General features: G+C 38.4%; 1 protein-coding gene across 2 annotated transcripts in view; it reads left to right on the forward strand.

Annotated features, from left to right (window-relative positions):
* Nucleotides 1–2,556: 2,556 nt before the first annotated feature.
* The window catches only part of LOC150089566 (uncharacterized), a 405,025-nt gene continuing 391,666 nt past the window's right edge, over nt 2,557–15,915 (forward strand). For both annotated transcript variants that reach the window (XM_090389542.1, XM_090389543.1), the window contains exon 1: nt 2,557–2,669. In XM_090389542.1, coding sequence (XP_090245668.1) covers nt 2,641–2,669 — 29 coding nt within the window. In that variant the 5' untranslated portion in view covers nt 2,557–2,640. The remainder of the gene's footprint in view (nt 2,670–15,915) is intronic.

Consider the following 15,915-nt stretch of genomic DNA (forward strand, 5'->3'; position numbering starts at 1 on the left):
TTTGTGAATTGGGCATACATTTGCACATCTCCAGTCCGTGGGAACCTCTCCTGAGTTCAAGGATGCTCTCATAATAGTAGTAGTAGTAGTAGTAGTGGCATGTGATGCAAGAAAGCAAATGTATGAGCTTATGCAGCATCAGCCAAAAAAAAAAAAAAAAAAAAAATCACACCATTCCCTCCAAATGCCTGTCCAGTTCCTCCTTAAATTTATTCAAGCTATCAACTTCCACAACGACAGATGGAAGTTTGTTCCAGCAATTAACCACCCTCTGGCTAAAGACAAATTTCCGCACATCTATTCTACATCTGTCTTTTCTTAATTTGAATTTATGCACCCTTAGGTTCGTAATCTGAACAAGTGGAAGGATCCCATCAGAATTCAGCGTGCTCAATCCATTCAAGGCCTTATATACCTCAATCAGATCACCGCGCAGATGCCTAGTCTCCAGCCACTGCAATTTGCAGAACTTAAGCCTCTCTTGGTAAGCGGATCCCTTCATTCCCCTCACCAATCTTGTTGCCTTTCTCTGTACCCGCTCAAGTAAATCTACATCCTTCCTAAAATGAGGTCTCCAGACCTGTACGCAGTACTCAAGGCGTAGCCTGACCATTGCCTTATACAGAGGGATAATCACCTCCTTTTCCCTGCTAGAAAAATTCCCATATATCATTGACAAAACCCCATGACCTGCCCTGGCAGCCTGTCTGCATTGCTCAGAAAACTTCATGTCTGCATTGCTCAGAAAACTTCATATCTGACTGCACAATTACTCCCAGGTCTTTTTCATTTTCTACCACCTTAAGTGTAGTACCACACAGTTGGTACGTTTCTCTGGGGTTATTTCTACCCATATGCAGTACTTTGCATTTGTCAAGGTTAAACTTCAGTTGCCACTTCTTAGCCCATCTGCCCAAATTATCTAGATCCTGTTGCAGTAGCAGACTGCCATTACTGTCATTAACAACCCTGCCAATCTTTGTATCATCTGCAAACTTCGACATTAAGCCTGATATACCTTCATCAATATCATTGATAAATATACAAAACAACAGTGGACCTAACACCGAACCCTGTGGGACTCCACTAATAACATTAGTCCAAGAAGAGCAGCACCCATTGATTACCACCCTCTGTCTTCTCGCACTTAACCATCCTTTTATCCATTGTAGCAACTTACCCTTAATACCATTCTGCTCCAATTTGTACAATAGTCTTCCATGCGCAACAGTGTCAAAAGCTTTCCTGAAATCCAAATATATGATATCAAATTTTGTTTTTTGCATCCAGTTCTGGATTCAAAACTATAACTGGATAGATCCCATCCACCCTTGGTGCCTTTCTTATGTTTAACTTCAACAATTTCTCCTCCACTTTGCTCTCAGTTATTCCAAAATCATTAAGCACCCTGTTACAGTGAGCTAAACGTCTGGCATTTTCCCCCTACATTAACTCCTCGTGTGTTAATGTAGATTCAAAATACTCATTCAGTTTGTTAGCTATGTGAGCAGGATCATCAACAGTCGAACCATCGATATCAAGTGGACCAATTGGATTAATCCCCTTCCTTTTTTAGAGTTTATGTAAATAAAGAAGTCCTTGCAGTTTTTCTTAGTATCTTTTGCCAAAGCTTTCTCGTAATATGTCTACGTACACGGAATCTATCCATTTAAATAAATGGAAGCAGCAAAGGAGGTAAACTGACCATAAGCCCTAATTATGACAGCATCTTTGGATTCAGGGGAGGCCTATATGGACTGGAGATGTGAAGTTTTTGTTTTGACTGAAAATGAAAACACAAAGGAAAAAGATTAAATAAATAAGAATAATTTCTTGTAAAATAAAGATCACTTTATGGGCCCCTTGATGGGAGAAGCCAAACTAGTGAAATTTGGTGCAAGGGTTATTATTTCATACATATGAAGATATGAGTACCTGTCATTTAGTAGAGTTTGAAAAAATATACGGACTAGATCATGAAGTTGTGTTGTGAAACGACAGAAAAGCCTTGTTTATCTTCTTTAAAAAAGGCTGCAATTTGAGTAAATAGTACATTGAATTTTACCAGCCAATCATGGCAGATATCGTGAAGTTAACAGGTTATTAGCAGGGTTAGTTTCAGTCTATCAAGGAGATTATGTATAATGAATGGGGTTTGGTCTTATGCTAAAAATAAGAAGTAAGATAACTGAGAAGTTTTAGGAGGTGTTAGCAAATAGAGATTGGCCATATGACAGCTGATGCCCTGGTCTGATTGAATGTGACAGGCAATCAATGTTTTAAATACTCTTGCAAACTTTTATACTGTATATTTAAATTATATTTTAAATTACAAAATTAAATTTTTTTTTGTAAAAATATAGTGCATGTTGCTTTGCCTGTTGCGAATTCCAAAAGTTTGGTCACTTTCTACTCTTTCTGCTCTATACAGTCAACAGAAAAGTTAACTGTTCTGTTTTCTTTAATGTGATTTAGAATAGAATACTTCAGATTTTAGATACTAGGCGGCAGTAAACACAAGTCCGTGTTGTTGAATTGTTGTTAATAGTGTAAGCTGTTATGTGTTCCATTACTGTTTGCAATTAAAACAATATCTGTGGATTTTATCTGGTACAAGCGTTTTCTTTGCCGTGAGGAATTATGAAAGCATCGGTACCTCAAATATTTAAGTGAGCTTATTGTATTATGTTTGTGTGTGTTAGCTATACCTAATATTTTGAATTTGTCTTCTATGTTCTTATTCTAGGTTATGTTCTTATAGAATATTAACTCAGTTCTTGACAGGTAACATAACTGTGCAGTTAGTCTCATTCTTGTTCGCATAATTAATTCATTGTCACTGCGGATTAAGATTGAAATACATCTATACAATATTGTGATCGATTGATGGGCATTGGTAGAAGATTGCTTGAAGCAATCAATTTTTGTATTCGTTAAATTTTCGAGAAGATTGAAATGATGACTAAATCAAAAATAGACGACGATACAGTTGAACACTAAATTGTTGAGTAACTTAACTATCATAACACAGCATTGGGTACACAAATTTTAATGCACTGACGTTTCAAGAGACACTATACAAATTCTGATAATCACAAACGTCTAAATGGAGTTTTACCTGATCTAAAAGGTGTTTTTAGTGACTTCATTGACCATTGAGAGACCATACAACTGAAGTGGCCAGAACTCTTCCAACACCAGAGGTGCAATTTAATGCATCAGGTGACACTAAGTTGTGTATATGGCAGCCTGGATCAGAGAACCTTAAGACAGACTTAAAATGGCATACTAGGGAAGCTACACATATAGCCCTGATAATTGAGGTTACTGTTGTAAATAGTGACAGTATGTTTTGAAGAGGAACTTTAAAGAATGTCAAGCAAGCCATTTGCCATTAGCAGAAGTCAATTATACTGGCTCAGCATGTTTGGCAATAATTCCTTGCAGTCTTACTCCATTTATGCAGTTAAAATTTTCATTTATCTGACTTAAATTGGGGCCCCCCCTTAAATGCTCCACATTGGCATCACAGATCAAACTTAAACAAGTTGACCTCTCATAAATCAGTTCTGAACATATTTTCCATATTAAATTTGTAAGAATTCAGTGAACATTTGTCCCAGACTAAAGCTATAAGAGCCCATCAACCGTGAATCCCATCTTCATAACCCGACAGCTTGTAACTATACCTGAACATAACCAGGATGAAATTTCTAGCTAGCTTAGCTTCATGATAATAGTTCCGTTCAGGATTCATAAATTATTTGTAAATCATAAAATTACAATTATTCAATTTGAGATGCTTTACCTTCCATCTAGCACCAGTTATAAGTCTATTAATGCAGATGCACTGCTCAACTGGGGGAGTTGAATCACCATGAGTATAATAATACTCTGAGGTTTAGAACATTGGATCAACTGGGATACCTCTGAACAGAGACTAGTAAGACCTTTACACATGAGCAAAGGTAACAAACAAAATATTGAAATTGTTTCTATACATTAATGTTTTATATGAATGCATTATTTTTAAATGAATCTGCCTATTTTAGGTTGTGTTGATCTTGATGTAATTGTTGGTCTACATCAATTTCAAGATTATTAATTAGTCATATTCCATTGTTTGGTGAGTAATGATCATATTGTTTTGAAATTAATTTGTGAATAAAAAAAATATCTAATAGTGTAAAATTTCTCCACGTATTAAGTACTATGTAACAAAGCTTAAAAGAACCAGGTAGTTTGCTAAATGTTATGTACCCAATTCAAGAATTTTGTACTTAATTGGGGCTAGATTATTAGCTGAAACAAATGACATGTTTTTTTTAACGTGACATAGTAGGCCTGTCGTTATGGTTTCAGGTTTTCCCTGAGTCAGTTCGCTTTAAATTGGCATACTTCTCTTTGAAAGTTTTGTACTGTATTTCCTCTTACTACTATTGTAGGATGTCGTAAACGATTAAAACATAATTACACACAAATATGTGTACTCATGGAAATTTTTTTCCATGAATGGTATTTAATTGATGGAAAACAACTACATAATGTCCTTCCCCAACTATAAAGTCTGCTGACTTTTTTTGTCGACTGCCATTTTTTTTTTCTTTTTTTTTATTCTGCCAGCTATTTAGAATGGGGGTCAGTAACATTTTACTTTGTAAATATTATCTTTGTTCATTGCAACTATAAAAATCTTCACAGATTGGTGTACCTGAAATACTTCTGTCCAGCTGAAAATTTTTATCTAATTCACAATTCACAGTCAGGGAAACGGGGAACATCCTTTGTAAAAAGGATAGGTGGAACAGGACCAGGGTATGTCTGCCAGGGGCAAAGATTGATGACGTTGTAGAGCGGATATCATCTTTCAAGGCACAAAAGGTGATATAGTTGTACACGTTGGCACTAATGATATTAAGAGTAGGAGACCGGCGGAATTACTCAACAAGTACAGGTCACTGTTGAAAAAAAGCCGTGAAATAGGGTTGAATTTGAAAGTGTCTGCAATTCTGCCCAGACACGATAGGAGGGAGTACATGATGAGAGCCTTGTCGATCAATTCGGCCCTGGAAAGATTGTGCAAGGCTCAAGGGGTAGAATTTTTTTCAGCCTGGACTGTACTTGTTAACAGGAGAGATTGCTTCTACAGGGATGGGATACACTTAAATAGAAAGGGTGCAAGAATATTTGCTGATGCAATCGAGGCAGTGTTAGGTGGGTCGGAAAACTGCTAGTTTGGGGGGATACAAAGACTAATAGTTTAACAGTAACCGCAGGCAGAGGTGAAGGTGATTCTTGCACAACTTCTATTAGAATAAGAAGCGACCTGGAGCGAGGGGTGTTGGGGGTTTCAGGGACGGATGGCAGTCATCATGGAATAGTTGGGTATATGGGATGTGTTAGGGTAACAAGGAATAGGCATAGGAGCATGTATGCTTGCATGTATACCAATGCTAGAAGTATAGTAAATAAATTTGATGAATTTGAAGTGTTGGTGAAGACATCAAAGGCGGATATTGTTGGGATAGCAGAGACGTGGTGTCACAAAGCTATAAGGAATGCAGAACTGGAATTTGGGGAGTACAATGTGTACAGAAAGGGAGGGGGTGTTATGCTGTTAATTAAGAAAAACATAAAATCAAAGGAAGTGCACCCAGTTAATATAGATGAACAGTGCTCTGTTGAGTCAGTTTGGTGTGAGATAAGCACTGCAAAAGGAAAAATAAGAGTAGGAGTGTGTTATAGGCCTAATGACTTGAATGAGTACAATGAACAATTGTACAGAGAAATAGAGTGGGCCAGTAAATCAGAATGTCTTATAATGGGGGATTTTAACTTCCCAGATATTGACTGGAACTTGTGGGTTGGTCACTCACACACTATGTCAGACTTTTGTGGATTTATTGGATGATTGTTTTCTGCAGCAGCATGTTCGAGAGGCAACCAGAGAAAGTAACACTCTTGATCTGGTTATCAGCAGTGATCATTCGTGTATTAAGAATTTGCAGATAAAGGAACCACTAGGTGGCAGTGATCACAGTGTGCTGAAGTGGGATTTACTCAAAGAGGTAACTACCGTCAGGGGTAAAGGAAAGGGTTTTTGCTTCCGTAAAGGGGAGTACAGTGGTCTCAGACAGTTTTTAAATTCTGTACAGTGGGATCAACTGACGATGTTACAAACAGTAAATTCTAAGTGGGAAGCATTAGCATTAGCATTAGTAGAGGCATATGATGCAAGAAAGCAAGCTTATTCAGCATCAGCCAAAAAAAAAAAAAAAAAAAAAACCCTCTCCCATTTCACCCCTCCGTTCGTTCGAAATACCTGTCCAGTTGAGCTTTAAATTTCTTTAGGCTATCAACTTCAACAACAAGTGATGGAAGTCGGTTCCACCAACCAACCACCCGCTGGCCAAAGGCAAATTTCCGCACATCTATCCGACATCCGTCCTTCCTCAATTTGAATTTATGCCCTCTGAGGTGATTATTCTGAGAAAGATGAAGAATCCCATTAAGATGAAGAATCCCATTGGCATTGAGCATGCTCAAACCATTCAAAGCCTTATACACCTCTATCAGATCACCTCGCCGGTGCCTAGTCTCCAGACTCTGTAATTTGCAAAACTTGAGCCTTTCTTCGTAAGAGCAACCCTTTGTTCCATTTACTAATCTTGTTGCCCTTCTCTGTACCCGTTCCAGCAGCTCTGCATCCTTCTTGAAATGAGGCCTCCAGACCTGTATACAGTACAGTAATACCCCGACTTACGCGAACTCGGAGTTACGCGGTTCTTGATTTTTTCGTTTGGCAACGCTGCTGCCCACTATCTTCAAGGTCGTTTTTCATATGTTATCGATATACGGTGCGACGGCGGAGAATGAGAGCGAAAGATGAACAAAATTCAACTTTGCTGCTTTTATGTTTTTTATATCAGTGAAGGGGAAACACATTTCACCATAATAACGTAAAAACCAACACAATTCCAGCTATCGGTATAATTGCAAATGCAATTAGATCGAGTTTACTACCAGTTTATAACAGATTTCACTAGCAGAAACGCAACTGGATTTTTATTGTTTTATGGTAGTAACCCCTAGAAATGTGAGGTGTTAATAGTGTATCTCTGCCTTTATGGTGTTGTTTATTCAGTTGCTACGTGCGCGCAGCTTTGTTTATGTGTATCAAGCGTGCCTCCTCGTTTTGTAATTGTGCTTTATTCCCTAAAAATGAGTAAAATACTTAATTAAAAGGTGTGAAAAGGAAGCGTCCTGGTGAAGACACTGCAGATTCAGAGAGAAAAAAAAAAGCAATATCGATAAACAGAGGCGGACTGGATCAAAAATTCTTACCCGGGAAAATTTATAGTGGCCTCATACTATGGTTTATGGCCAAAATCACACTGGCCCACTGAGGTTTCCCCGGTAAGGCTTATGGCCAGTCCGCCTCTGTCGATAGAGAAAAAATATGAAATTGTGAAACGCTTTGAGCGAAATGAAAGACCATGTGATATTGCACGTGCTACAGACCTAAATGAAGCAACGGCGAAAAGCACATGACAATTGCAAACTTGAGAGGTTGAAAATTGAAAAGGGCTCAATTGTAAAGGGCTTAAAAATTTTAGAAAACATAGACTCCAACGAAGAACGCGTTATAGCTACAAAGCAAGGAATAAAAAAATTATTAGCTTGCTACGAAGAAATTCTGCGTGAAAAAAAGAACGCGCTGTGTCGTCAGACGAATTTGTGAGATTTTATGAAGCCATCGACGTCGAAATAACTTTTTTACGTAAGTCATTTGTTTTTTTAATACATATTTTGTATTAATATGTATAAAGAACTGCAATTTTATTAATATTTTTCTTCTAAACTAGTGTTTTTGTTAGTCCTTGGTCCCAATTAAGCAACATTTATATGTATTTATATGCAAAGTTGTACCCCGACTTACGCGAATTCGACTTACGCGATTTTCGTCGGACCCACCTATCGCGTAACTTCGGGGTATTACTGTACTCAAGATGTGGCCTAACCATTGCCTTATACAAGGGAATAATCACCTCCTTATCCCTGCTAGAAAAATTCCTGTATATCATTGACAAGACACCATGAGCTACTCTTGTAGCTCGTCTGCACTGCTCAGAGAACTTCATATCTGCCTGCACAATTACCCCCAGGTCCTTTTCATTCTCCACCACTGTCAGTGTAGTACCGCAGAGTTGATACATTGCTCTGGGGTTACTGTTACCCATATGTAGTACTTTACATTTGTCAATGTTAAACTTCATTTGCCACCTCTCAGCCCATCTGTTCAACCTTTCCAGATCCTGTTGCAGCAGCATAGCGTCAGTAGTGTCCTTAACGACCCTGCCAACCTTTGTATCATCTGCAAACTTAGACATTAAACTTGATATCCCATCATCAATATCATTCATAAACACCGAAAACAACAATGGACCCAACACTGAACCTTGAGGAACTCCACTAATAACATTAGTCCACGTTGAGCAGTGTCCATTGATTACCACTCTCTGTCTTCTGCCACTCAACCATCCCCTTATCCATAGCAGCAATTTGCCTCCAATGCCACACTGCTCCAATTTGTGCAGCAGTCTTCCATGTGCAACAGTATCAAAAGCCTTTCTAAGATCCAAATATATAATATCAAAGTTATTCCCTGCATCCAGTTCTTTTGTGACTACATCATAGTATCCAATCAAATTGGTCAGGCAAGACCTGCCCTTAACAAAACCATGCTGCGTCTGAGCTATAACTGAATTCTTGTCTAGATGATCCTGCAGTGCTTCTTTAACCAGTGCCTCCATTAATTTACCTGGAACAGAAGTTAAACTAACAGGTCTATAATTACTTGTGTCAGCCTTTGATCCTCCTTTGTGAATTGGGGTTACATTTGCACATCTCCAGTCTATGGGTACCTCCCCTGAGTCCAAAGAAGCTCTCATAATTATGGCTAGGGGTTTGCATACTTCCTTTGCTGCCTCCTTTAATATAACTGGATAGATCCCATCCACCCCAGGTGCCTTTTTTATGTTTATCCTCAACAATCTCTCCTCCACTTTCCTCTCAGTTATTACAAGATCATCCAGCTCACTGCCAATGTTTACTTTACCTACATCATTCTCCTTCTCCTTCCTGAATAACTCCTCATGCGTGAATGTAGATGCAAAATACTCGTTTAGATTGTTAGCCACCTGAGCAGGATCCTCAACTGTTGAACCATCAATATCCAGTGGACCAATCTGATTCATCCCTTTCCTTCTCGAGTTCAAGTATGTAAAGAACTCCTTTCTGTTTTTCTTTGCATCCTTTGCCAAGGATTTTTCGTAGTCTGCCTTTGCCTGCCTAATCTCCTTTGTGACTTGGTTACAGACCAACTTATATCTATCATAGGCTTCCATGTCACCCATTAATTTGTATGTATCCCATGCATTTTTCTTCTCTGCCACATGTCTCATTAGTCCATCTGACAACCATTTAGGCCTAAACCTTGAACAATATTTCTTAGTTGGTATGTAAAGCCTGGTAGCCACCAAGATTAGGTCCTTGAATGCTTCCCATTTTGAGTTTGCTGTTGGTAACATCATCAGTTGGTCCCACTGTATAGAATTTAAATACTGTCTCAGACCATCATAGTCGCCTTTACGAAAACAAAAACCCTTCCCTTTACCTCTGATGGTAGTTACCTCCTTGAGTAAATCCCACTTCAACACACTGTGATCACTGCCACCTAGTGGTTCATTTATCTGCAGGTTCTTAATGCATGAAGAATCACTACTGATAATCAGATCAAGAGTATTGCTCCCTCTTGTTGCCTCACGAACATGCTGATGTAGAAAACAATCATCCAATAAATCCACAAAAGCCTTGCTAGTGTGCGAGTGACCAACCCACAAATTCCAGTCAATATCTGGGAAATTAAAATCCCCCATTATAAGACTCTCTGATTTACTGGCCCACTCTATTTCCCTGTACAATATATTATTATACTCATCAGAGTCATTAGGCCTATAGCACACTCCTACTCTCAATTTTGATTTCCCTATGCTTATGTCACACCAAACTGACTCGACACTGCCCTGTCCATCGATGTCAACTGGCTTCACTTCCTTTGACTTTATGTGTTTCTTAATTAATAGCATAACCCCTCCTCCCCTCCTGTCCTGTCTATCCTTTCTATATACATTGTATTCCCCAAATTCCAGTTCCGCATTACTTATATCTGTGTGACACCACGTCTCTGATATCCCAACAATATCTGCCTTTGATGTTTTGAGCAATACCTCAAATTCATCAAATTTATTTACCAAACTCCTAGCATTGGTGTACACGCAGGTATACATGCACCTGTTTCTATTCTTAGCTACCCTAACAGAAGCATTCAAAGAATTAATCGTGGAAGCTACTAGACTTTATATACCGATTAAGAAATATCGTTCAAGGTTTAGGCCTAAATGGTTATCAAATGAACTAATGAGACTCGTGACAGAGAAGAAAAATGCATGGGATGCATATAAATTATCAGGTGACGCAGAAGCCTGTGGCAGATATAAGCTAGTCTGTAATCAGGTCACAAAGGAGGTTCGGCAGGCGAAGGCGGATTACGAGAAATCTTTGGCAAAAGATGCTAAGAAAAACAGCAAGGATTTCTTTACTTATATAAACTCTAAAAGGAAGGGGATGAATATGATTGGTCCACTTGACATCGATGGTTCGACTGTTGATGATCCTGCTCAGATAGCAAACAAACTGAATGAGTATTTTGCATCTACATTCACACGTGAGGAATTATTACAATTTGAAAATGGAAGAAGGTTATCAAATTGTAGCAGTGTGCTTAATGATTTTGTAATAACTGAGAGCAAAGTGGAGGAGAAATTGTTGAAGTTAAACATAAGAAAGGCACCTGGGGTGGATGGGATCTATCCAGTTATTTTAAAGGAGGCGGCAAAGCAACTAAGCAAACCCTTAACCATAATTATGAGAGCATCCTTGGACTCAGGGGAGGTTCCCACGGACTGGAGATGTGCAAATGTGTCCCCAATTCACAAAGGTGGATCGAAGGGTGACACGAGTAATTACAGACCAGTTAGTTTAACTTCTGTTCCAGGTAAAATAATGGAGTCGCTGGTTAAAGATGCATTGCAGGATCATCTAGACAAAACTGCAGCAATAATTCAAACACAGCATGGGTTTGTTAAGGGAAAGTCTTGTCTGACAAATTTGATTGGTTATTATGATGTGGTCACAAAGGAACTGGATGCAAAAAATAATTTTGATATCATATACTTGGATTTCAGGAAAGCTTTTGACACTGTTGCGCATGGAAGACTACTGTACAAATTGGAGCAGAATGGTATTAAGGGTAAGTTGCTACAATGGATAAAAGGATGGTTAAGTGGGAGAAGACAGAGGGTGGTAATCAATGGGTGCTGCTCTTCGTGGACTAATGTTATTAGTGGAGTCCCACAGGGTTCGGTGTTGGGTCCACTGTTGTTTTGTGTATTTATCAATGATATTGATGAAGGTATATCAGGCTTAATGTCGAAGTTTGCAGATGATACAAAGGTTGGCAGGGTTGTTAATGACAGTAATGGCAGTGTGCTACTGCAACAGGATCTAGATAATTTGGGCAGATGGGCTAAGAAGTGGCAACTGAAGTTCAACCTTGACAAATGCAAAGTACTGCATATGGGTAGAAGTAACCCCAGAGAAACGTACCAACTGTGTGGTACTACACTTAAGGTGGTAGAAAATGAAAAAGACCTGGGAGTAATTGTGCAGTCAGATATGAAGTTTTCTGAGCAGTGCAGACAGGCTGCTAGGGCGGGTCATGGGGTTTTTTCTATGATATATAGGAATTTTGCTAGCTGGGAAAAGGAGGTGATTGTCCCTCTGTATAAGGCAATGGTCAGGCCACGCCTTAAGTACTGCGTACAGGTCTGGAGGCCTCATTTTAGGAAGGATGTAGATTTGCTTGAGCGTGTACAGAGAAGAGCAACACGATTGGTGAGGGGAATGAAGGGATTCTCTTACCAAGAGAGGCTTAAGTTCTGCAAATTGCAGTGGCTGGAGACTAGGCACCTGCGCGGTGATCTGATTGAGGTCTATAAGGCCTTGAATGGGTTGAACACGCTGAATTCTGATGGGATCCTTCCACTTGTTCAGATTACCAACCTACGGGGACATAAGTTCAAATTAAGAAAGGACAGATGTAGAATAGATGTGCGGAAATTTGCCTTTAGCCAGAGGGTGGTTAATTGCTGGAACAATCTTCCATCTGTCGTTGTAGAAGTTGATAGGTTAAATAAATTTAAGGAGGAACTGGACAGGCATTTAGAGGGAATGGTGTGATTTTTTTTTTTTTGGCTGATGCTGCATAAGCTCCTACACTTGCTTTCTTGCATCATGTGCCACTACTACTACTACTACTACTACAATAAGTTTGTAGGAAGGATGCTATTTCATTTTTGTATAGCAAAACTAGACCTATCTATTTCTCACATTGTACTATGCCCAATCTGCTATTTATAAGAAAAATTAGATTTATACTTGTAAATTTTTACTGAGGCAAGTTCACATGCACTTGGTATGTATTCTGACAAATTTTGTTTGGCTTTTGACAGATGAAGAAGTAAGTTGGGCAATAAATAACAGAACATGTCATACCATTTGTATATCACAAAAAATCTTCCTTCATGCCACCTGGTGGCACATATGCATAGGATTGCAGATCTAGAATGTTCTTAGTTTATAATGTTTATCTTCTCTCATGTCCCTAGAAGTTTCTCAAATAACAACACTGAAGCTTTCCTTGTTGGAAGTATGGGAAAACTTTTCATTCTTGTGCTCTTGCAGACAGCATTAAGTTATGCTATTTCCAAGAAAATTCCAAACTCTATTTCCAAATTATTAAAAAATATTGGATTAGTGGAAGTTTGGATTAGCATGGATTTGGATTGCCGTAATTCACTGCATGTAAATTGAAATATGTTCCAAGTATTTTTCTAATGTTTAGAAAAATATTTGGAACTGTATTTACGTTCCAAGTACGTCTTTATAAAAAAATGTGTTGCTTGAGACCAAAATTTAGAGTGATAACAAAATTTTCAGTGTATGATTTTTCTCTGCGAATTTTGTCTAATAGCATTGCTCTGCTTCAGTTTATTCCCCCTGCCACACACAAACACACACAGAAAGTATATGTAAAGGTTTATTTTGGATATTTGGGTATTATTTGAGTAAGAAAGGGCTGATCAACACTAAACTTTCAATTTAAACGTTTTGTTGGGCCCTGGGAAGATTTTAGACCAGTTTTATAGTCTTCCTTTCCCCAAATTTCTCCTTACAGAAACATTGCTGAAAATTTGGAATGCATGCAAATTCTAATCCATTACAAAACTCAGGGCATATTTAGAATGTTATATGGAACAAATTTAATGTTGATAGCTTATCCTTGTGTCTCTGTCTACCCCATATACTACTCTAAAAATCCCACCTCATGGCTACCTATCATTTTAGTATCCTGATGAGATTTTGGTAAACACTTCTTGAATACAATATAGAAGTTTCTGACCCCTTGAGGTATGTTAAATGATAATTGAATGTGCCTGAAATGTAATGCAGAGAATCACATTACCTGATTTATTATTGTTAACAAATAAATGCTTGTTCTGCATTTAAATTGGATGATTTCAAACAGAGAAAAATCATTATAGTGCTAGATGGTTATGATTTTTAAGTGCTTATAACAATAAGCACATTATTTTGCATTATTATTTAATGCATTGGGTTTTTGCAAAAATACAAGTCATTAAAAATTGAAAAACACTAATAAAATTAATAAAAATAATTATAAATTGCTAAAATACCAGAAATTATAAATTATCATGTTTCTGCTGATCCTCCAAGCTTTCTCTGTGGGATACTAACAGAAACATTTCTTGTTTATACAAGAACATAGAAAAACCAAGGCAGACATTAGAGAAAATTAGTTCATAGTTGTGTAGGGTTACATATCCCCCCCCCCCCAGGGCTTCCCCTAAGATTACTGTTTCTTTTTGTTCTTAGCCACCACTTTTGAAGACCTGTAAGGAATAGGTCTTTCATGATAATTGACTCCAGTGATAATACAGTTTTACAATGGGAAAATGACTGAAATAGATGACTCACTATTTCAGTCATTATATAGCAAGATGAGGGTTTGTTCTCGAGAGTGTGGACATATGGAGTTTGATCTGTGAGCAGAGTTTTCAGTGTGTACCAAGGAAAAGTTAACTTTATCATGTATTGTACCATAGAGCAATTCCCTACAGATGTGATACCCAGATTTCTAGACAAGATGTTATCTTGTCTAAGTTATCTTTATCAGGGATAACCCGGTGTTTATTATTATTAATATAACATTTTCTCCTTATGAGACTTTTTCCACCCTGTGATAGACACAGGTACCAAGTGCCTGGGGCGGTTGGTTGTGTCCAGTTACTATTATTATTATTACTGTTGTTTCAGGAATTCTCTGACTATCCTACGGGTATTTAGGATCTTGGCTTTCTGGCATTCCACGTAAGTGTTCTCTGGGAGGCCCATTGCTACTAGGTTCTTATGGAAGCTCTTTGGCATCATGCAGGTGGTTGACACAATGATTGGGTGGTCATTGCTTTGACTTTCACATTTATTTGACTTCCCGATCTTTTCCTTTATAGGCCTGCATGTAAGCAGATGAGCTATAGGCCTTGTGATAGTCCGTGTAGGCTATATACAGCTTACGGTGCTTCACATAGGCTTGTTCCCTAACTGCCGCATCAATAGTCAGTTGCTCCTTGCATTCTTTGCTCATCTGCTTACATTTCTTCTGCTGTTTGGTCAAAGTGGCCTGATGTCTTCTTGGTTATGCAGCTGTTCAAAATCTTGAACATTGTTGGGCAGACAGGCAATCGGTCTGCACTTTGTCAGGGTTGTGGTGTCTCTATCCTTAGTGTTTATAACTTTCCTTGAGTCAGAGACTTTGGGATTTTGCTACGGTGCCTCATCATCTAGTCGAACTGCTGCCTGTGTGTGTGTGTGTGCAGCTGAAGTTGTACCAGTAGTTGTGGGTGTTATCTATCCCTGGGGGTTGCCAGTTGTGTGACTTCGCGATCGACTGTTGTATTTCTTCCTTAATCTTCCCGACTGTTGTATTTCTTCCTTAATCTTCCCGACTGTTGTATTTCTTCCTTAATCTCCCCGACTGTTGTATTTCTTCCTTAATCTCCCATTCTGTCATCTCTTGTATGTGCTTGGTTTTCTTTCATTCTAGGTCTCTCCAGGGGGCATGGCCACTGTGGCTAACCTTGCTGCTCCACAGGTTGCCCTAGAGCTCCTCGAGTGCCTTCTAGTGGGGGGGGGGTTCCATTGCATCTCTCTGGTTTTCATTAAACATCAGGTCGTCTGCTTTCCTCTGGGCAGTCTCCCTGTATCGGCAAGGTCTCTTGTTGAGTGCAAGGAGGTTCTGCTTTAGGTCTAGGAGTTGTTCGATGCTCTGATCACACTGGTCAGCAAAAAAAAAAAAACACTTTTTGCTCCCTGTTAAAATTCAGGGTGATTCTTATAGATTTGACATTGTCGAATTCAATATGGCAACATTATTGCTGTAACACCCACCAATTTTAAGGGAGAAGGGATTAAAGTCAAAAACTAAGTTTCTAGTAAAAAAATATTTCATATATTTTAAGATATTACATACAGTACTAAATATTGAACATTTTTGTAAATAGAACCTTAAATTCTATTTACAAAAATGTTTATCTGATAACAAAACACATTTTTTTGCCTTTTATAACTGTTTGTGTCTCCGGTATGAGATTCTAACAGTAGTCTACCAATATATTTGGACTCCATTTTCCCTTTTTTTTTTTTTTTTTTTTCCAT

This window comes from Mastigoproctus giganteus, chromosome 2, assembly GCF_048544385.1.
Source record: "Mastigoproctus giganteus isolate SK-2022 chromosome 2, ASM4854438v1, whole genome shotgun sequence".
NCBI lineage: Eukaryota > Metazoa > Arthropoda > Arachnida > Uropygi > Thelyphonidae > Mastigoproctus > Mastigoproctus giganteus.